General features: G+C 38.1%; 1 protein-coding gene across 3 annotated transcripts in view; it reads right to left on the bottom strand.

Moving 5' to 3' along the window:
- oxr1b (oxidation resistance 1b) overlaps positions 1-24,750 on the bottom strand; it is an 86,514-nt gene that overhangs the window by 42,270 nt on the left and 19,494 nt on the right. For all 3 annotated transcript variants that reach the window (XM_079828441.1, XM_079828443.1, XM_079828442.1), the window contains exon 3: positions 13,600-13,796. In XM_079828441.1, coding sequence (XP_079684567.1) covers positions 13,600-13,796 — 197 coding nt within the window. The remainder of the gene's footprint in view (positions 1-13,599; positions 13,797-24,750) is intronic.

The raw sequence follows: 24,750 nt of genomic DNA, 5'->3' as shown, positions 1-24,750 counted from the left end.
TTCTTGCAATCGTAATGCAATGGACTGTGGTCTACATTAAACCTTTAAATAAAAGGTTTACACATGCAGTGATATACAATAAACAAGCTTGCACAGTGACAGGAAATAAAAATTAATGCAAAAAACCTGCCTACCTTACCAGAGCAAGTAAGCAAAGCAACGCGGAGCTTCACTCATGAACTGCTCACCGGTAAAATGACGTGCGCTCAAATCCCGCTACGACATGACATTTCTCAGTACTGTAGCCTACTATACTTGTAGCCATTAAAACACGTAATTAGTTTCAATTTAAATATTATAATGTTATCTTTTAATTTAATTTACATTGAAAAGTGAACAGGACACATAAGATGCATAATGTCAGAAGACGGGGGTCTTCAATAAGGTCAATAACACTTCAATAAGTTTTGTTTTGTTGAAAGCCTTTCTTTAAAGTGAATTTCGTTTTGTATAAATTGTATCTTAATTTTAATCTATGGTTTTATCAACCAAATTGCCTGGATTTAATAAATAATAAGCAAATAGCCTATAACAGACAATGACATGGAGGCGGCCGCGCCGCGTAAACAACGGCTTAAATTAACATCTATAGAAAAGAAAAAAAACTTTAGTCAGGGGCAGCCCTTACTATTTATTTCAGATAGACCTATATTTGATCCAGCATGTCACAAAGGGAGTTCTGAGCGGAATGATCTTCACAAATGAACGTAATCTCCAGAAAGGCGTTCTCCACTGGAGGAAATATTAGTACCGCTCTTTCTACGCACACCGCAAGGGTCACAATATGACCTCTGTTTTAAAAACATAATTCAACATATAAATAATACTTTTTAATGGGCCACTTAAAATGTTTATTACAAATAAATGATAAAATTTTAAAAATTTGCATTGCATTTGCAATCCTTTGGAGCACCCCCGCCTCCCGCACCCCTGCACCCCTGCTAGGCCTACTTAAAATTTTTTTATTTTTTTTTAAATACCGTCAAGGTGTGGATTGAGGTAGGCCTGCTATTTTTATATGATGAAAAAACGTAGTTTGTCGGGAAAAAAAATTATTCCGGTTCTTCAAAGCTTCAAACGGATTCAGTGTTTTGTTTTGTCATCTTAATTTGTTAATTAAGTTAATAATTAACGGTTAATAATCGGATAATGAGCGGCGGTTGTCGGTCGGGAAAATTAACCGCAATGAGCATCCCTATTCACAACTTAAAACTTCCTTGTTAGTCCAAAAACAGCTTTTATTGTAACCAAGCCCAGAGAACGACTCATTGTGGAATGTGTCTATAATAGATGGGTGAAAGACCGCCTCTCCAGAAAATCATCAACAACTACTTCCTCATTGCAACTTTGGCCCCGCCCACTGGCATGTTAGTGAGATGACGAGGAGAAAAGAGAGATGCAGGATCATTGGACTAAAAATAACATTAACTTCCAATGGATCTTTTGCTCAGCAATGCCCAGTTAAGCATTATTTGTTTGTTCGGTACATTTCACTGTGGATTCTTTGGTGAATCACTCACAATTTTGGCACAGGCTTTGGAAAAAGACTTTTACAATACTGACTCAACAGTAATGCCACAACATGTAAGTAACTGTGTTAATTTGAATGCCTGCTGTGACCAGCGATTTCTGATATGTAATGAATGTACAGTCAGATATCTTGGTCTATGTGACAGTAAATCAAACAATTGACTAAAGGGTCAACTTCACATTGTTTTTCTTAGTAGAATGAAAATAATCTGTTAATTAAACTGTGATTCAATTATATATAGAAAGTAAGGCTGCAACAACTAATTGATAAAATCGATAATAAATCAATAATAATAAAACTTCCACCAGGTAAGCCAAATTACAGCACTGAATAACGCATTTCTATGGACAAAATGCATCTAATAGCGCAAGTTTATCAGTAACTGGCTCTCACCAAAACTCCCATTATAATCAAGGAATCTCTTATTTACATCGTGTTTGCACTGTTAGTTATGATTAAAGCAATGCTATAGATCTAAATATAATGTTATAGATCTAAATATTATGCTATAATCAACACTTTTCACGATTAGTTAAAGGGTTAGTTCACCCAAAAATGAAAATTCTGTCATTAATTACATGTCGTTCGACACCTGTAAGACCTCCGTTCATCTTCGGAACATAAATGAAGATATTTTAGTTGAAATCTGATGGCTCTGAAAGGCCTCCATTGGCACAATGCACGGTTCACTCTCAAGACCCTTAAAAGGTACTAAAGACGTCGTTACTAAGTCCATCTCACTACAGTGGTTCTACAATAACTTTATGAATCGGCGAGAATAGTTTTTGTGCGCAAAAAAACCCTAAATAACGACTTATATAGTGATGACGATTTCAAAACACGGCATCATGAAGCTTCGAAGCGTTATGAATCAGTGAGCTGAATCATGATTCGGATCGCGTGTCAAACCGCCAAATTGCCAAATTTGGCGATCCAAACTGCTGATTCGACTCACTGATTCATAGCGCTTCGAAGCTTCATGATTCCGTGTTTTGAAATCGTCATCACTATATAAGTTGTTATTTAGGGTTTTTTGCGCACAAAAACTATTCTCGCCGATTCATAAAGTTATTGTAGAACCACTGTAGTGAGAAGGACTTTGTAACGACGTCTTCAGTACCTTTTAAGGGTCTTGAGAGTGAACCGTGCATTGTGCCAATGGAGGCCTTTCAGAGCCATCAGATTTAAACTAAAATATCTTCATTTGTGTTCCGAAGATCAACGGAGGTCTTACGGGTGTCGAACGACATGAGGGTAAGTAATTAATGACAGAATTTTAATCTTTGGGTGAACTAACCCTTTAACCTTGAGATCTGTAATAGTAACAATTTCCTAAGATTTTTTGAAAGAGTTCCAGGGTTCCACATGTAATACTTGCCTATTTCATATGCAAAGATGTTAGCCAATCACAGCTGTAGATGTTTACACTGAAATCTCACAGCAGACACGCCCCTTCAAAAAGAGCGTTCAAATCAGAGGGCTAAAATTAGGGTAGGAAAAATGCCTTTTATTTCTAAATTATAACAAGTTTTGATGTAAAAGTCATGCTAACATTACAAGTGCACCCCAGGATTCATTATAAACCAATAAAAAAAAAATGCAGTTCATAACCCCTTTAATAAACGGCAGCGTGAACTATGCCAATATGCGGAGGTTAACCAATCATAACAGAGGTCTTTTACATAGAGCAGTCTTAATGGTACATTAGCAAAAACAGCCTGTTTAATTCTGAGGATCAGAGAAGAGTGGAAAATAGTCATATAAAACTAAATCATGAGTCATGACTGAACATTGTTGCCTTTTTGGGGGGATGGGGGGCAGCGTCACCATTAAAGGTGGGGTAAGTGCTTTCTGGTAACTGATGATTTCAAAATCACCAAAACAAACATGCCCCTATTTGATAGCTCCGCCACACACATACGTAACCCAGGCAACGACAGAATCTGCTGTGCCAGCCGGCCTAGGGTATGATGTCATCAATAAGTGAAAGCAATGTGTGTTACTATGGTAATGCAGGTCGAATGTTGAAAAAGTCATCCCTTCCATCCCAAAAACACAAACACAGTTCTCATGAACAACTCGATAGCACAAGCACGACAGTCCAACTAACGGATATATTACAATTATGACCAGATTAGAGGGTTATATCGATCACTAAAAGAGGAACCAAAGGAAACAAACATATATCAGGAGTTTATTATCTTACTGTTCGGACACACTTTGGGAGCTGACGCTTGAAACAGACAGTGAGGAGGTTTAGACGCTCTAGGCTTATACGGTGTGGAAATTAATGGGTCTTTATCGTCGCTGAAGTGAACGACAATGCGATCGTAAATGGACAAGCAAGCAAACATGACACACGAGCATATTCAAGCAAAAGCCAGCATATATTAGTTTTGTGTTACTCGCCTATCGAGAAGAAATAAAGCATAAAGTTCTCTCCAGCGCTGGAAAGCTGATAATTCTTGCCTGATCGTAAGCCTTCTTTTGTTCCACAGACATCTTCCACATTTGTTTTTTTATCTGCCATCTCTCTCTTTCTGTCATCGCTCGGCTAATGTCCATCCTGTGTCGTGTCTTTTGAATAATGAGTGCTCTCTTCTCCCTGTCATTAGTAGACACGCCCCTTCCTGCTGATTGGCTATAAGTTTGTTTTGGTACTTGGCCCGAGACACTTTTATAAAGCAGTTTTGAAATACCACTTACCCCACCTTTAACGTGACTTTTAAATCACCATTAAAGAAATAATTCAGCGAAAATAGCACACTGCTTGGAATTCTATGTTGATCTTTTTCTACTGAACTATTACAACATATTATTAAGAAAAGTAACTTGTATCACTAAAATAAGGGAATTGAGGGCCTTCATTTTCAACAAATGTTTATCTAGAGGAAGTTTATGGCCGTCTAAGTAAAGACTCTTACACTTTAAGAAGGCAGAGTAGCAAACAAAATAAAATATTTTTTAAACAACAGATATGCAGATGTCTGCATATGATCTTCTCCAGACTGCAGCATCTGTTCTCTTGCAGTGAGATTCGCTGCATGCAGAACAAAGCGGAGAGGATTGAAAAGTGTTTAGGTCAGCAGTGAGAAGCACCAACTCAGCAGTCTGCCGTCTCTTCCTATCACCTGTCACATTACAGGGGAGCGGAGCAGGACTCTGGAGTCATTACATGGATTTAGAAACTGCTGTCAATCAAAGTGTCTGTCACTCCCTTCCTTCACTCCCCGGCTGCAGGATTGCACGAGATACACAAATCAACTCCACAGCTTTCAATTGCTTTAAGAGTGGAGATCGATTGTTGCTGAAAAGAGATAGAAGGTATCTGGGTTTTTCATAAGACAGCTAAAATATAAACTTTGTATGCAAACACCCAGCATACCCTGGCAGCACACACACAAAATGATTCAAACAATAACTGTGAGAATGTGACAGGTATTGAATAAAATGTTACCAAGCATTTGAAATTGACTCAATAGTATACATTTTAGACACATTTAGACAGATAATTGGCTTTTCTAAAGTAGGACATCTAGTACAGCAAGAAAACAGCTAGCCTGGCATCTTTATAAATCACTTTTAGTGAATTTGTGATATAGAAAAGGCTTCATATTGAGTAATAGCAGCCTCACTTTGCTTCTGCAATAAATCTGCGATATATGCCATGTAATCTAGCGGAGCTGCAAAATTACATTTAAAATACATAGTTTAAACAGATCCACTACACACTTGTCTTGAACATGCTTGCAGCTACATCAACAAAAATCTATTTGGGAAAAAAAATAAAAAGTACTCCAATACGAGAGGACAAGCTCTTTCATCTGCTTTAGACTGCTCGATGCAAGTATAACCAGGAATTTTGGACTTGACTAAACAAACTTGACAGCTGGCATGATGCCTGGTAAAGAGAAAAGTAGGCCGCAAGTCAAGTCAACCACAGGCAATTGTTTCCATGAAGCTTTGTTGTTTTTATTGATTTTATATTCTTAATTTTTATATTATTTTGTGTGGTAATAATAATAATAATAATAATGTAAACATTAAAACAATAACTTTTTTTTTTTTTACAGAATGGAAAGACAAATTTAGTTTAAAACTTTAATTAATCAGCATTAATCATATTTTTTTTAATGTTACTTATATTATACAGCAAGTTTAATACACCCTCTGCTGGCTCATCCTAGTAGTGTCTGAAAATAGGAAAAACTGTTTACAACCCATTAGTGCCCTAACCTTAAAAATAAAAATAAAAATACAAAGAAAACCAACCATTTAGATCACTTATTAATTTTATATTTTATATTAATGTCACTTATTTAATTTAAGATAAATGAAACTATGAATCAGAGTTATATTCAAAAAAAATCCTGGCTAATCCAAGCATTATAAACCCAGTGAATGGCAGCCCAATTCCCAAAAAGTGCATCCATCCATTATAAAAGTAATCCATACAGCTCAGGGGGGTTAATAAAGGCTTTCTGAAGTGAATCGATGGGTTTGTGTACGAAAAATATCCATATTTAAAACTTAAAGTAAGATAAAATATCTAGCTTTTTGCAGACCACCTTCCGTATTCAATTTACAAAGAATGTGTAACATCTCGTTCAGTCCGACGTCATCGTCGCAGCAGTTACGCTTTTTTCGTGAGTTGAATACGGAAGGCAGTCCGCAGCAAGCTAGATATTTTACGTGGTAAATATGGACATTTTTCTTACAAAACCCCATTGATTCGCTTCAGAAGGCCTTTATTAACCCCCAGGAGTCATGTGGATTACTTTTATAATGGATGGGTGCACTTTTTGGGGATTTGGGCTGCCATTATAATGCTTGGATTAGCCAGGACATTTTTAAAAATAACTTTGATTGTATTCGTCTGAAATAAGAATGCAGCTTGGATGGTTTGAGGGTGAGTAAATCATGGAGTAATTTTCATTTTTGGTTGAACAATTCCTCTAAATGAGTTTGAACATGGCATGGTTGTTGTTGTTGGCAGACGGATTGGCATTTCAGAAACTGCTGATCTGCTGGGATTTTCTCACACAACCATCTCTAGGGTTTACAGAGAACGGTCCAAAAAAAGAGAAAATATCCAGTGAGCGGCAGTTCTGTCTATGAAAATGCCTTGCTCTGATGCCAGAGGTCAGAGGAGAATGACTTTGTTCGAGCTGATAGAAAAGGCAACAGTAACTCAAATAACAACCGAGATCTGCAGAAGAGCTTTTCTGAATATACAACACGTCGAACGTTGAAGCAGATGGGCTACAGCAGCAGAAGACACAAAGAGTGCCACTCCTGGCAGCTAAGAACAGGAAACTGAGGCTACAACTTGCACAGGCTCACCTAAATTGAACAATAAAAGATTGGAAAAACATTGCGTGGTCTGCTTCGTTTCTGCTACGGCATTCAGATGGTTGGATCAGAATTGGGTGTAAACAACATGGATCCATCCTGCCTTGTGTCAACGTTTCAGGCTGCTGGTGGTGTAATGGTGTGGAGGATTTTTTTTCTTGGCACACTTTGGGCCCCTTAGTACCAATTGACCTGGGTGACAACCTTAAAGCATGTAAATGAAGATTACAGTTAAAGGAACACTCCACTTTTTTTGAAAATAGGCTAATTTTACAAGTCCCCTAGAGTTAAATAGTTGAGTTTTACCGTTTTTGAATCCATTCAGTCGATCTTTGTATCTGGCGGTAGCACTTTTAGCATAGCTTAGCATACATCATTGATTCTGGTCAGTCCATTAGCATCTCATTCAAAATATGACAAAAGACACTTTCAATATTTTTCCTATTTAAAACTTGACTCTTCTACAGTTACATCATGTGCTAAGACCAACTGAAAATTAAAAGTTGAGATTTTCTACACCTATATGGCTAGGACCTACTTTCTCATTCCTGCGTAATAGTCGCGGATCTTCGCGGCCGTACAATGGCTGCAGCAGCACAATGATAATACGCAGCGTCTGAAAGTAGCCCCCAGCTAAGTAACTTTCAATGTGACCGGCACTAAGTTCGTGTAGTTGCAGAGAAAGTTTCAGGCTTGCAGCCGACAAATTGTGTTGTGGATTTACCTGTGTGATTAGCCATGGTTCTGTGTGTTGTAAAGGGCTGTGATAGTAAGTCGAAGGTGTATACTACCACCATGTTTCACAGAATACCAACGAATCATTGTGCCGCTGCAGCCATGGTATGGCCGTGAAGATCCGTGACTATTACGCAGGAATGAGAAAGTAGTTCCTAGCCATATAGGTGTAGAAAATCGCAACTTTTCATTTTCAGTTGGTCTATTACACGATGTAACTGTAGAAGAGTCAAGTTTTAAATAGGAAAAATATTGAAAGTGTCTTTGGTTATTTTTTGAATGAGATGCTAATGGATTGACCAGAATCAATGATGTATGCTAAACTATGCTAAAAGTGGTATCGCCAGATACAAAAATCGGCTGAATGGATTCAAAAACGGTAAAACTCAACTATTTAACTCTAGGGGACTTGTAAAATTAGCCTATTTTCAAAAAAAGTGGAGTGTTCCTTTAAAGCAACCAATCCAAGACTATAGAGTGTCACCAGTCCTAATCCAATCAGCATAACTATTCATTGGTGCCGTGACCAGGACGGGAGTGAGGTTTAGGGGGGTAAGTGTAACGGAGGCCAGCTAGTACCTGTTTCTTAGTAAAACCTCACTCCTCTGATCTCAAGAGACGCTCTAGCGACTGACGCTAGGGGTTGCATTCTTTAGACTCCTTGTTAGAGTGTCCCACTCTCATGCCGGCGGACTCGGGTTCGAGTCCCACTTAGAGCGGGCAGGTTCAAACAGGAGGGGTTACACCATGAAGAATTAAGGCAGTTCTGACGGCAAAAAAGGGTCCAACTGGCACTAGCAAGGTGTAGCTAATAATGTTGCCAGTGAGTGTATATGTCATGTGTATATATTGTACGTATACTGTACAGGGCTCGACATTAACACTTGTCCACTTGTCTGGGACAAGTCGATTTTTTGAAGGGGCAAGTGAAAGAATTTAACTTGCCCGACCGGACAAGCTGATTAAAACGTCAAAAAATAACTAGGGAATCACCAAAATGCAACAATAATTCTGCATTAATTTAGTGTAATTGGCGATCGATAGTGGATAATAATATATGATGTATAATGAACTGACAGTAACGCCGCATTCACACGGGGCTTCGGCGTCAACGCTTGATGGAGGGCGTGGCTGAAGCTTGGTGCCTGACGCGACCGTCACAACAGCTAATCACATTACTTGCCGCTTGGACCACAACACAACACAAAAAAAGCGCCTTTTTTGACAGCTAGTCTGTGAGACTATTTTGTGTATGAAAACTGATCACTTTAATATTTGATTCCTCATTTGGCTGGGGGATAGCGCCTATTTGAGCCACACATGATATGATATGCTGCCTGTCATTCAATGATAAACAGAGTACACGGACGGAATACAAGCATGATACATTCCAGATTCTCCAACCGTCTCTGCCACCTCCTTCCAGGCCTGGTCTCTCCAGTTTGTGTCCCGGTATGTAAATAATGATTGGTAGTAAAGGACCGGGTGATTATCCACCGCAATTATTAGCTTTTCCTCCATTTTAGATCGTTCTTTACTCTTCATTCACTCTTCATTCACCGGTGTTTTAAACGAACGCGATTGGCTAGCGTCTGCTCTAGGATATTTGCATAGGGTGATCTGATTGGATGACGCCTGCGTTGGCGCTTGAAAAGTTGAGAAATCTTCAACTTTTGCCGCTTGCAACGCGAGTGAAGCGCCGCGACGGAACCCACAATTCAGTTCGGCAACGCATGACGTCACCCATTCAAAGTAAACGAGAAGCGTTGACGCCGACGCCCCGTGTGAATGCGGCGTAACAAGGTTGCACTGTTGACGCTCGCGCAGCCTCTCGAGGAGAAATCACAACAAATGAGCGCTGCTCATTCAAAGAAACTCAGTAAACATACATGGTTAAAATTACAAATTGTGGAGTTTTTATATTTATAACATATGATAGCCTACAGTAAAGAAAAATTACAGAACCAAGAGTGCCGTTTTCCTGAATACCATCCCGACTGAAAATGACACCGATTTCATATGACAGTTCCATAAACAATTAATTAACATTCAATTACTTACATTTTAGATGCAATATTGACTGTTTTTGTTCGATTTCAGCAGCAAAAATAGTTCCAAACAAAGATCAGAACCATAACTCATCTCACAGCAACCATGTGTTACTGAATGATTCAGTGTTTTGAATGAATCGGTTGAATCAAAGATTCAATGACCTATTGGTAAACGTCTGCCTGATTCTTGAATGATTAATCCGTTTGAATGAATCGTTTAAATAAATGACTCAATGACTCACTCATTAAGACAGTAATCTGCTGCCCCCTACTGGTAGTATAGTTTATTTCTTATTTGTATATTCAAACATATTTTTAAAAAAAAAATCTCATTACATTATTTAATGCAGTTGTAATTTTTTTTTATAATTATTTAATTTGATTGGTAACAGCCTATAGTATCTTATTCTAATTTAATTTCTAGATCAAATTAAAAAATAAATAAAATGAAAGCTGAAGCATAGCCTATATTTAATAAGATTATGGGAAAAATGCCCTTTATAAAAGGTAAAAATATCACAAATATGCAGATTTAAATATGTCAAAGCTGATTGAGAATATTGCTTCAGAATAAATCATATAAAAAAAAATCCGGACAAGCAAATTTTTTACTCAGACAAGTGAATGACATGTATATAAATATGGGCAAGTGCTCACAATATCACGCAGGAAGAAAACAAATAAACACCATATTTTATATGACATATACTGAAGTTTGAGTATGGGAAAGTAACACGCTCATTTTCCATCCACTCAATTTTAGTGTTTTTCTACAGAAGCTCTGCGTCCACTGCACTTCACTTGAGAAGATTACTTTTTGTGAGTGTGTATGTGTGTGTTTGTGAGGGAGCTACATACGAGAGGTTCAATCTCCAATACAGGCGCACAGCTATAAAAGGCTTTAAAAGCCAAGAATGCCGCACAGTGCTTTTTCTTTTAACCCCTGATGTTTCTGAAAATGGACAGAAAGCATCCAAGACAACAAATATACTGACTGCATCACTCCATTAGATGCAAGAACAACATTTAGGAACATGTACAAATTTGTAAAGCCTCAGGGAGAAAAGTCTATATCTAAGCCACCGCTAAAACATTTATAAAAGGCATTTATATGAAGTCTGATGCGATGCTGCTTAAGACGGCGAACAAATCACCATGATTAACAGTCTAATTAGTCTGACTTACGACATCTAGTACACTAGTCTGGCAGAGATCTGATCAAAGCTTTGATTAAAAGATTTTCTCCACAGACAGTTAATTGGGAGAGACACCCGACTGCTGGAGAACTAATAGCAGAGCTGCATCATCAGTCACAGGAGCCTTAGGCTGGTGTCGACCCTGCCCTGCAGATAACGATGAGAAACATTAGCCGTAACGGAAGCAATGCTTGGATGTCACAAAACACCTGTAGTATCTGTCCTTCAGGAAAAATCTTGCTGAAGTAATTACTGCATGCTCACAAGTTTAATTGAGCTTATGGCTGTCTGGGCATGAAACAACACACAAATACACGTTTACAAGTTCACCTGAGGGTACGAACGCATTTATTCACCACCACAGCAGCCAGTTCTCCTAAAATGGCCATTAGGAAGCTTGATGCATCATGGCTATTTGTAGTCATACTCAAAAGATCAGAAGCTGTTTGAAAAGAGCTTGAAAGAGCAGGACTACTGGATATTTAAAGTTCAACATTGCCATTTCAGTGCATTATTTATGGTGAACTACCTAAAATATTCTTCTACAAGCAACTTTCACAGTTTTTGTCTAGAAAGTCTTCTGAACCTCACATGACCCAGGGAATCAAAGAATAAGGTGGTTTTCATTTACAACTAGATTTTCCACCATCTTGGAATTAAGCAATTCATCTTTTTCTTTAGATCAAATCACCACAAAAGTTGATTTACAATTTTCGAAATGTCTCCTTTGTTATGCCCTAAAGAAATTGATAGTGATGAAGCAAAACTGGAAGTGAGGCTGATACTTGCCAAATGTTAAAACAACTCTCTTTTTTTTCATTGACCACAAAGATTGCAAACAGTAAGTGGGAAAACTATTTCTTATAAGAAACAAGAAAAAAAGTAGATGGTAGAACGACTATTAAAGGATAAGTCAGGCCTGGTTCTACGGGGGTGCTAGAGTGTGCTAAGCACCCACAAACGCAAGCAAAAGCACCCTCAGTTGATACTGTAATAATATTGGCGAAAAGATTTGCACGTGTGTGCGAGTTCTGGAGAGCGTCAAATGCATCTATTTACAGCGTGTTTTTGCAGCGGTGAGTAATGCAGCCAATCACAGATAGTCGTTGATCTCTCGAACGCGATCAGAATCTGAAAAAAAAGGGTTTTATGTTATATTACAAAAGTCCAGGCTAATCCAAGCATTAGAATTGGATTCATAGTTGCTCTGTTTTTGAAGTCCATAAAAAGTGCATCTGCCCATCAAATAACGTGCTCCACGTGGCTCTGGTGTGTTAATAAAGGCCTTCTGAAGCGAATCGACGCGTTTGTGTAAGAAAAATAACCATATTTTAAACTTTATCAAGTAAACTTTCGGCCGACCGCCTTCCCTGTTCAATTTATAGAAAAATTGTTGAAAGTTCCCCTGCCGATCGAAAGACTAACGCGACCAGGTGCGCTCGTCATGACGTCACGTACGCATCTTGAGTTTCACTTTCAACATTCAACACTTTTCCACGGAAGGCGGTCGGCCGAAAGTTTATTAGATAAAGTTTTAAATATGAATATATTTTTTTGACGGTTTGACAAAGATCTTTTTTTTAGTTTCAGTGTGCATTTGACAGTAGTTTTTCTCAAATTAATCCGTGATAACCTTGTAAAGTGACTCACAGCAGCTCTGGAGATGAAGTTCATGTTCTCATATATTGAAACGGCAGATGCTGAAAACACTGTGACTGTGAATAAACTGCAAGGTTTCGTCTGACACACACAGAGAAACGCAGAAATCACTCATTAACGACATGCACTGATTGTCTTGGCTGTTGTCGCGTTTGTTTCTGCTGTGTAATAGGATGTTAGATGAATCCATAGCGAGCAAAAATGTCAAATAAAATTTTTATTACAATCTTGGTATGAGCTATTTATCACACAGCCCTATATTATAGTTATTTTAAATCCTAATAATTTTGCTTTAACTGTATTTTTGATCAAATAAATGCATCCTTTGTGAACATAAGGGACTTCTTTCATAAACATAAATAAAACGTACTGACCCCAAACTTTCGAATAGTAGGTTATATCTTTCAAAAAGATTAAAAGACTGATAACCATTTGAAATGACCAGATTCATCAAGATTTACATAACAGCCAGTCAGAGGGTTAAAGTGTGTTCATTATTGTTACTACTCTGTCTAGTCAAGAGGCTGGATCATCTTCTGCAACTCAGGAGTAATTACTGTATGTGTGTGTGTGTGTGTGTGTGTGTGTGTGTGTGTGTGTGTGTGTGTGTGTGTGTGTGTGTGTGTGTAGGTCCACAGAGGGATGAGATCCTCTTTTCTCCTCTGATTACAGTCTCAAAGGTATCCATTTCCCTCTTACCGCAGGGCCGGCCAGCCAGTTCCTGTGCCAACACTGGATTAAGCATAACTAACAAGTCTCACTGGAATATTCCTTTCCATTGTAAGATAATGTTAATGTTAATGTGTTCGATTAGCACTAGATGTGTTTTCTAAGAAGTGTTTTCTAATGCACATTAACGCATTCAGTAAGTAATACTAAACCCTAAAATCAATAAGTACTTAGATTAAAACAAATACATAGTGTGATTACATTACTAAAAAAAAATACACTAGAAATAATAAAATACTAACTAAAGATAACCCAAGATAAGCTGTTTTGCTCAGGAAGCCAAAGGCTAACAGATTATAACATAATAAGACTGGGCAGAAGGGTAACTGAAGAAGACCTCACGCACCGATGGTATAACCTCGCTTGAGCTCTCCACGTCGAGGAGTACGAGCCTTGTGGATGTTGGTGGTATTGATCTCCTTTTCTTCAGCTATGGCTGTTCTGGTCACACTCTGTATCATGGGCGACGCCAGCAGGTCTTTGACGAATGAAGCAGTATAACTCTCATCAGGGATGTCCACTGACTGGGACTTTTTCTTCAACCTAGCATAAAGAAAGGGGGGGGGGGGGGGGGGGGGGGGGTTATTCTTTATTTTATTTTGTTTTTCGTTTGTTTTTACATATACACTACCTTTCAAAAATGTGTGGTACTTAAAAAAAAAACTTGAATTCAGCAAGGATGTATTACACATTGATCAAAAGTGACCGTAAATACATGGTTTCATTGTTTCTATTTCAAATAAAACACCCTGTTACACTATACAATAAAATTCAGTAACACTTTAGTTTAGGGTCCAATTCTCACTGTTAACTAGTTGCTTATTAGCATACATAAAGATAGGATATTGGCTGTTTATTAGTAATTATAAAGAACATGTTAATGCCTTATTCTGCATGAGCATATTCTACATCCCTTAATAATCCTACCCAATACCTAAACTTCACAACTACCCTACTAAATTAACTCACTTAATAACTATTAATAAGCAGTAATTAGGAGTTTCTTGACGCATTTCGTAATTAATAGTTAATAGTTAATAGAGAATTGGACCCTAATCTGAAGTGTAACCTAAAATTCTTACTCTGTGAATCCATAAGACATAAGTCACAAAAATACACCCTTTTAAACATTTTATACAATTATTAAATTATCACAATTTACAAAAATTCAACCTTGATATAAATAAATAAAAAATGTTTCTTAAACACCAACATTTTCTGAAGGATCATGTGACACTAGTGACTGGAGTAATGGCTGCTGAAAATTGAGCTTTGCATCACAGGAATAAATTAACTTAAAATATATATTTATATAGAAAACAGTTATTTTGAATTGTAATAATATCACAATATTGCAGGTTTTACTGTATACACAGTATACTGTATACATCTTTAAAAAACGGGGAAAATAATTCTTACCGACCTACATTTTTTTATAGATTTATCTGTTTCTTTTTTCCCTGAGGTCCAGGTTTTCCAGCATTAAGCAGTCCATGTTTGCTTCTGTGCCATCTTTTGCAAGTGAAATGAGCAACAGCGGGTCGGGTCGAATATTCAAAGTCATTTTTCTCATATTTAATCTAAACGAACACAATGACATCTAGCATCTTTGCTGGAATACCACACAAAAAATCAATGCATATTGCATTCTGCTTATTTTGCAGAGTGCATAAAGTAGTCTTGAACATTTTGAGTGACTGCCCCTGACAGTTCTTTTGGAGATGCTGCAGTAAAGGCGGAAGATGAAGGCAAAAGGCTTCAGACAGCACAAGTGATGGGGTCAGACAAGCAGCTCTCTCTAGATGTACTGACCTAGATCAAGAAAGAACAGTACTCTGAAGTCTAACACTTGCGCATTCACCAGAGCAATGAACTCAGGAAACAGAACTCTAGGACAATAGACACCATAATATTGCTAAGATAATTTCATGGATCCTTTAGGAATTAACCAACCATTCATTGGTGTCTCCTGCTACCAACCGTGTTCAAGCTTAACATTTGTTCTGAAATCTTAGATATCAAAATATTGACAAACTTAAGCAGGTTTCTTAAGGATATTGCTGTTGACATTGGTAAAATAAAAAATAAAAAATCAGGCTTCATTGTCACGGCTATATGACCTGCTTTTATTGTCCCATAAGGAGACATTAACTTGCCATAAATCTGGGCTGAACTTATCAGCTAATGGACTCCCTCTCATTTACGACATGCAATTGTCACAGTAAATGTGAAACTGCTCGCCAGAGCCCTCTCCATGTCAACAGTATTTAAGCATTATCTAGGCTTTCATCAACGGCACCCAACCGTTCCTTTGTCGAATGACCTAATTGCTTGTGGTTTGAGAACTTCCTAAGCAACAAAAGAAAATTTATGGACAACTTGCAAAGAAAGAAAAGAAAACAGGAAACAAAGATACTCACTAAAAGGGTAATTTCAGGGTACCCTTTTCACCAAATCATTTCCATGACTTTTCCTGTCATTTGAGATTACTGGATTTTTACAAATAATTTTATAGCAACAGCATCCACTAAAAACAATTTCTCAGTAGATGAAAGAAATCAACATTTTTAAATTCTCTAATATGCAGGTTTTCCATGATGATTAATGTTGTTACTTGGTGAGTGAGACTTTTGTTTAAATTTCTTTTGTGTTTTTTTTTTTTCTTATAACAAAAGTAAACGTGAAGGCTGGTTCTCATTCATGAAACACAAATCTGAGCTAATTGCTTGATAAAACCCTTCTTGAATGCAAATTGTATTGAGTTGAACAACATTTTAAAGGGTTTAATTAGTGACATTCACATAAATTTGTTCTGGAAATGAAGCCCAAAGTGAGGATATTTTAGTTTGCGTTGATTATTCAAAGCACACACTCTCTGGAGTGTTTATCAATTCCAATAGCCAAGCATTACCACATTGTGTGTTAATTATCTGATTAAAATGGTGGGCAAGAAATAAAGTTTCATCAAGAGGGGTGATTTCTTGCCTTCAGAACTTCAAGGACACTACAGCCAAAAGCAAATTCCAGTACAATACTTGCATACAAAAGTATTGTCGGTTTCCCCTATGCATGAGCCCACTAAAATAATCACACAAAACCCTTGAACATTTTTACCCTTTACTGACACTTGGTTCTTTAAAGAGGTCCTATTATGCTGTTTTACATTTTCCACTTTCTTTAGTGTGCAATTTAAGTCTAATTTTCGATATCAGTGCGCACTGTTTCTGAACTCCCTGAAATGCCTCGAGTGTAGTCATGAGTTTCCTTCTGGGAATGAACATCACAATATTCCTTATTTAAATAATTCTTGCCCAAGGCATGTGCAAAATAAAAGGGACGAGTCCTGGTTGAGTTGCGTTAATAGTGTGCTGAAACTTGCAGAACGGGAGTGACATTTCCCAAATACGCTCAAAGCAGTTGAACAATCACTGGTCTAGCCGACCAATCAGAGCACATTGTGTTTTTTGAAAGGAGGAACTTAATCGAGGGACTAAACAGAGCGTTACTGACAGACTGGGAAGAGAGGTGCTGAAATAATGTAAAATACATGAAAATGTGTTTTTCAAACATTCAAGCATGAATTCTAGTAGTCTAGTAGTCCCTAAAAACAAAATCAAGACTTTGAAAAAGAGTATTTTAGGTCCTCTTTAACAAACATATTCATTTCCAAATCAGGGCCGCCCCCTGGTATAGGTGACATACTGTAGGTGGTTGCCTAGGGCGCAAAAAGACAGAAGCGCTGCACGAGAGGCAGGCCCGGTTTTACGGGGGTGCTAGAGACTGCTAAGCACCCTAACGATTTGGCAAATGCCCCAGTGTTTGTGCTCTAGAGAGCATCAAACGGTTTTTATTTACAATGCGTTTTTTCAGAATTGAGCAATGAAGCCAATCACAGACATGTCTGCTGATCTCTTGACGCAATGACCAATAAGGTGTTTAAGTTAGTCCGAATCCACTCACCGCTCAAAACACTGGAGTTTTGTTCAGTGCTGGGTTCTGCTGGCTCGTGAATCCTCTCATGATAACAAACAAAGTGTAGACACGACACAGTGCAAAAAAGAGAAACATTGTGCAGTGTAGACCGCTTCATTGATTATAACGGAACATTTGTGAGATTGCGATAAACCGAGATGAGTGACAGCTTTTTAGTGATTTTAAATCATTCTTTGGGAGCGTTTACGCCAATCCATCCATCCATCCATCCATCATCTTCCGCTTATCCGGGGCCGGGTCGCGGGGGCAACAGTCTAAGCAGAGACGCCCAGACTTCCCTCTCCCTAGCCACTTCCTCCAGCTCTTCCGGGGGAACCCCGAGGCGTTCCCAGGCCAGCCGGGAGACATAGTCCCTCCAGCGTGTCCTAGGTCTTCCCCGGGGCCTCCTCCCGGTGGGACGTGCCTGGAACACCTCCCTGGGAAGGCGTCCAGGAGGCATCCGAAATAGATGCCCGAGCCACCTCAGCTGGCTCCTCTCGATGTGGAGGAGCAGCGGCTCTACTCCGAGTTCCTCCCGAGTGACTGAGCTCCTCACCCTATCTCTAAGGGAGCGTCCAGCCACCCTACGGAGAAAGCTCATTTCGGCCGCCTGTATCCGGGATCTTGTCCTTTCGGTCATGACCCACAGCTCATGACCATAGGTGAGAGTAGGAACGTAGATTGACCGGTAAATCGAGAGCTTTGCCTAGCAGCTCAGCTCCTTCTTTACCACGACAGACCGGTACATCGACCGCATTACAGCAGAAGCTGCACCGATCCGTCTGTCAATCTCCCGTTCCATCCTTCCCTCACTCGTGAACAAGACCCCAAGATACCTGAACTCCTCCACTTGAGGCAGGAACTCTCCACCCACCTGAAGCGGGCAAGCCACCCTTTTCCGACTGAGAACCATGGCCTCGGACTTGGAGGTGCTGATTCTCATCCCAGCCGCTTCACACTCGGCCGCAAACCGTCCCAGTGCACGCTGAAGGTCCGGGCTCGAGGAAGCCAACACGACAAAATCATCCGCAAAAAGCAGTGACGAAATCCCGTGGTCCCCAAACCTGACACCCTCCGGCCCCTGGCTGCGCCTAGAAATTCTGTCCATAAAAATTATGAACAGAACCGGTGACAAAGGGCAGCCCTGCCGGAGTCCAACATGCACCGGGAACAAGTCTGACTTACTGCCGGCAATGCGGACCAAACTCCTGCTCTGGTCGTACAGGGACCGAACAGCCCTAAGCAGGGGGCCGCCGACCCCATACTCCCAGAGCACCCTCCACAGGATGCCACGAGGAACACAGTCGAATGCCTTCTCCAAATCCACAAAACACATGTGGACTGGTTGGGCAAACTCCCATGAACCCCCCCAGCACCCTAAAAATTAAATTGGCGTTTACGCCAATCCAGCACTTAGATTACAATGTTTATGTATGATAACAAAGTTGACATCAACAACAACAAAAAAACTAATAGTTGACAACATGTTGGACTAATTTAAACATTGCCTGCATGATGACGTGATTATAATAATTAATGACAAGACAAGATGACTGTTTTGGGGAAAAATGAATAAAATCACACCTGCCGCAGCATTAGTTTAAAGTTTAAAACCCCGCCAGCATGTTTAAAGTTTATGGCACGCCCATCACGGGAATTTGAGTATCAAAATTATTTCCGAACTTCCCAGTGGTAAACACGACATCAGAAGCTGTTCATGTGCCATTTTTACCTAGGAATCTCGTAATGACGATAATTCCGATAGCACGTGAAGGCAGCATCACACTGTGGGCCATATTTGCTTGTTTTAAACTGCAAATAAAGTGCAGTGTATTTTCTTCATACTTTCTGTAATGTTGTTCTACTCTACTTGCTTTAAGGATTTTTTTGGTCAAGTAAGTGTCTTGTTTTAAAATAAACCATGATTAGGACTGTAGTCAAAGACTTTATAGAGGAAGATGGTGCACTACGAGTACTTATGAATGGGAGAAAGTGCAACGCCCAATATGGCGAATAAGCCCCGCCTTCTAAATGAAGGAGCCAATCAATGATTAGTAAAGTCATCGCAGCTACGGTTGCTATAAAAACGGGCAGTGTTCTGAGACACGCGCTTAGGACTGCGCATGAGCTTTGTCCAGGCTGAAAAATGCAGATTATCATGATTCAAGCATTCAGAAACAAAATTTATGAGACAGTTGTGAGATTTCAATGGTGATTTCAAATATGAAATTTCTTTTTTTCTAGTTTTGGAGAATTTGATGTTTCCCCATTCAAAGAGATAGGAGCTGCACTTGCATGCCCGAGAGGCGTTTCAAAGATGGCCGCCGAGTGAAATTACTTCTCTTAATGAGACTTTGCTGTAGACTAAAGCAGAATTACAATCATTTAAGTTTAAGTAGGGTGAATTCAGGGTGATTGGGACACTTTTTGACATTGAGATGACTTGGAAAAAGTGTCCCAAATTCCAATCACCCTGAATTCACCCTATGTCATTTTTGAGTATGCCTAAAAATGGGGATGAGAAGTTAGGGGCTTATTGGACTTTTTTGTTTATTTGTAGTTTGTTTAATTCTTTTGTGATTCATTTTCTCCCAGATTTCTTAGTTGTTTATTATCACCATTTATCTACTTCAAAGCCTGGGCCAACCCATAGGACAATCATATCATGCTCTTTAAATAAAAAAGCATAGGTTAGGTGATGTCAAGTCTGAATGTTGGGTTCACTGGACAATTCATTTTTCAAATATTTAAAAAATGCTTCACTTGTGAAACAAGTCAAAGATCTTTCCCTCAACAACAAAAAAAAAGAGTTAAGTGACAGAAAAATTAATGCATTAACTTGCAGTTGTCATTCATAATACTTCCGTATCAGCATGGAACATGTTTAATGAGAGGAAAGAGGGCATTAATAGAGATTATGACAGATTTTAAGCTGCTCAAACTCCTGCTGAACTCCTTAAATATTACATAACAGCAGCAGGTGTTCGATTGAGACCCTGTGGGCACTGATCATTAAAATATTAACTAAATTTAATCTGAGTGTTACTATTCTGATTTATACATTACATAAATGTCTCGTTATCTTTTCAACCAAATGCAAGTTAAAATAATTTTAAGTCATAAATGGTGACTGCAATATTTTTTAAATGTTCCCTCCTCAAAAAAAAGAAAAGAAAAAACAAGACTTACATCCAAGTACGTAAAAGTATGGGCTTTTTTGATTGGCTCCAGCAACCATCACAACACAATCCCCCTAACAACCACTCAGAAGACCTTAGCGACCCCATAGCAACTCTCTGGCAATCACCAATGCCAACAAAAGACCGTTTTTGTAATGAAATTGTTCAATCCAGCAGAGAGTTTGTTATTCCACAAGCCTGATGATGATAATATGAGGGATATTAAATATTCACATTCTGTGCCTTTGTCGAACAGAGATTCTGACATCAAAGTCTAGAACTGGGTCACTGTTGAATATGTTGTACAAGAACAAACACGAACAAAAAGACTACTGGAGAAACTTCTGTTTTCACAAAGCCAAGACCGATTAGATTCACAATTGAATCTAAAATAGCAGTGTACCTCACAGAAATAAAGATTTCTGCAACAAGATAACTCCACAGAAACACATAAATAGAGAGATGGCAACCAAACTATTTATGCAGAACATTGATTTGCATGACTTGGCTTTTTAACTACATGGCTTTTTTTATGTGCAATGGGCGATTTTAGATAAACATTTATCATAAAATAATAATAATAAAATTTAATAAAATAAATAGAATGAATAAATAAGATCATTAAAAAATGTATGAAATAAATAAATAAAATAATAATTTAAAAATAAAATAAATAAAATAATAATAAATAAAATAAAATAGCCAATTGGCTATTCTAATTATTTATAAAAATGTATACAATAAAAAATAAATGAATAAAATACTTTTAAAAATAAAATAAATAAAATAATTTTCAAATTAAGAAAATAAAAATAAATAAACAAAATAAAATAATTCAAAAAATTAATTAATTAATTAATTAATTAAAATAAATTAATTCAATAATTAAAAAATTAAAAAATAAAATAATAAATAAATAAATAAATTAAAATAGCCAAGTGGCTATATTAATTATTTAAAAAAGTAATACAATAAAAAATAAATACATAAAATAAAATAAAATACTTTTATAATAAATTAATACAAAAATAAATAAAAATTTTTTTTTAAATAATTTTAAAATAAAATAAATAAATAAAATAATTTAAAAATTAATAAAAGAAAAAAGTAAAGAAAATAATTAAATAAAATAAAGAAAGAAAATAATTAAAATAAATAAATAAATAAAATACAAATAAAATCAAAGTGTTTAAAATACTTATTAAAAGTAAAAAAATGTTGGCCCGCAATTTGCATTCATCACTCAATAATTTTAAATAGAATAAGATTATTTGATTATTGAAATTATGATTATTTGACAGTTATATAAAGTATCAGCAGATGAAAAGCAGACCTCAAAATATGCAGAGTTTAACAAAGCAAGCAGAACGATATTCAGCTTTTCTATTAAACGCTAGCAGAGACATTTTTTAGACATAAACCAGAGACTAATCAATTTGGCTGAGAGGTTGTATTCTGTCTAACCTGTCAAACAGAACTCAAAATTATTTTAAATGCGCCTTTCAGTTTTGAAATAATTCCCTTTTCAGAGTGTATTCAAATGAGTGGTATTTCTCTGGAGAGTTAGATGTATTATTAAATTATTTAATATGCTGCAATCAAATGCATATTATTTGCATAAGTTTCGATATGACTATAAATTGCACTGTTGCATTCGATGTTTTTTTCCCCCATCATTATTCCAGAAACATCAGTCAAGGTCCCCAGGCTTATTACGCAAGCACTTGAGTTTCTAGTACAGACTGCATAATCCACTCTAAGAAAAGTACTCTGTGTTCCTTCATGCTCTCATAGGTAGATGCAGTTGTTCTTTCAAAGTTTTCTTATTTTCGGCAAAAGACAGACGAGTCAAACTAAATTAGGCAAGGTGGGAGATGTTACAACTCTACAAACGACTACCTTAGAGGATGAATCAGTTAAGGAGGGCCTAAAGGCAATTGCTCAGTCCTAGCCATTTCTCATAGTTACACCAGTGACAATAGGGGAAATTCAAGTTCACCTATACACCCATGCAGTTTCCAATGCAATATTTTAAGAACAACGGGGTCTTCTTCCACTTCACTGCTCTTTTGCTCAAAGAAAGTGAGACTTCCATTCTCAGGAGATCTTTGAAACTTTCTCCGTGATGTGCAGTGAGTGAATTAAATGCAGCTGCAGAACAGTCAATCTGAATTAGCCGAGTGCTCATTGTTTGTGCAGTTTAAGCGCTGTAGTTAGGTGCTGTTTATGTTTACAGGATATATGTGCTATACAGGCTTCACATCAAAAACATGCCCACTATCGCTTCCTAAAATACTTTTTTTGTCCACTTACATAATTCAGATGGGACTACATGTTTCATTTATCCCCCAAGAAATGGCTTTCATCTTACAACATTGTATCTGTGGAGAACGCATGGCATCGCTTCTTAGTCTTTGCTGTAAAGTTTGGACATCTGTTCAAGCCTCTACAGAGCCTCTTGTGCTTACAAAGGCTGTATGCATTTGATCAAAAATGCTGTAAAAGCAGTAAAATTCTGAAATATTATTATAGCGGTTTTCTATTTTAATATATTTTATCCCTGTGAAGGCAAAGCTGAATTATCAGCATCATTACTCCAGTCTTCAGTGTAAAACGATACTTCAGAAATCATTCTAATATGCTGATATGGTGCACCAGAAACATTTATTAATTATTATCAATGCCAGTGTCTCTAATTCTATACTTTTCATTTTCAAAGTAAAGAATTAGATACACTACCATTGTAGTATATTTTTCATCTTTGAATTTTTTATCTTTAGGATAGCACTGTGCAATTTTAGCGGCATCTAGTGGTGAGGTTGTGAATTGCAACCGCCCACCGCTTACCCCTCCCTTTCAAAGCACAAATACCCCTTTTCCACCAAGGCAGTGCTAGAGCTAATTCAGAGCCAGAGCTAGTCTCAGTTCATAGTTGGTTCGACTGAGGAGCCTTCTAAGAACCGGTTTGTTTTTCCACCTGCTGAGAGCCACAACAGAGCCAGGTCTTACGTCACTGTATACGTCTCATCTCTCTCAGCAACGCTAGCGAGGCAGCGGCAGTGTTGCCAAGTTGGGCTACTTCATCACTGCCGCGGGCGGTTTTTAATGTCCGCGGGTTGAGGCGACCACAATTATGTGATATTTAGCCCCGGGAATGCGAATTTAAGTAGGCAACCATGCCAAAAAAAACACATATTTTACCCCCAAATGTGCTTTTTACCGGGGAAGCCCCCCTGAAACGCGATTGGGCTTGTTTTGAGTAGCAATTGGATGGGTTTTGTTGAGAAAACCTGGCAACCCTGGGCAGCGGGAAACACAAACACACCAGGCTTGTTCGAGATGCATCGGCGCTGCGCAGACCGATCCACGTATGATATAAAAAAAAAAATGCATGAGTGAATCAAAAGGAGTCGTGTGCTCTCGCTGGACTCGTTGTCATACGGCGATTGGTCTCTGCACAGCACCGCTGCGAACAAGCCTTCCATCAACAATGCAAACGTTGCATTACTATTGATTCACATGGCTTTATGATCCTACATCGGCATCAAAACACAACGAAAACACAGCGAATCCAACGCATTCATGCAGTACGGCGTAATTTGTATAGACGGAGATTACAAACGAGCAGCAGCTGTTAGCTCCATTAGTTGCTATTTCAAAAAATGGCGGATCTCAAGTTTGTGTTGGTCTTGTTGACCCCGCCCCCAGCGCCTGACGTAATCGGTTCTTACTTCTGGCCCTGTTCTAGCCCAGCAATGTTTTGGTGCTACTTAAGAACCACTTTTCCTGGCTCGGAGCTGGAGCTTTGGGTGTGGAAACACAAAGAACCGATTTGAAACTAGGCTCTGGCTCCGATCTAGCTCTAGCTCTGCCTTGGTGGAAAAGGGGTAATAGAGAAGCTACGGTGGCCGACACAGGACAAAGATGTCGTTGTCTAAGACAGCAGAGAGTAGCTAGCGTTCTGTAGAGCAGTTTTTCCGTTTAGACTAGAGCTACTGTAGAAACATGGCAGCGCAAAATGGTGACTTCACTGTAGGGGACCCGCAGTGTATGTAGATAGAAATGGTTCATGCTAAGGTAATAAAAACATCATAGGTCATTATGTAAGGTCTTTATACACCACTGAAAACATAGTTATGCATATTATATTGCATTTCTGTCGACAGATCCTCATAAATATTACACTGCACCTTTAAGAGAGAGAGAGAGAGAGAGAGAGAGAGAGAATTCTAGATTTTTTTTCTTCATTATTATTATTTATTTATTTTATTATTGTATAGTCTTATTAATGCTTTGGCAATGCAAAGATTCAAGAAACTAACATGTGTTGCCCACATGAGCACCTC

Source organism: Gobio gobio (genome assembly GCF_949357685.1).
Source record: "Gobio gobio genome assembly, chromosome: 11".
NCBI classification, from domain to species: Eukaryota; Metazoa; Chordata; class Actinopteri; order Cypriniformes; family Gobionidae; genus Gobio; species Gobio gobio.
Note: the sequence above shows the minus strand (reverse complement) of the source record. Positions and strands in the feature narration are given on the sequence as shown.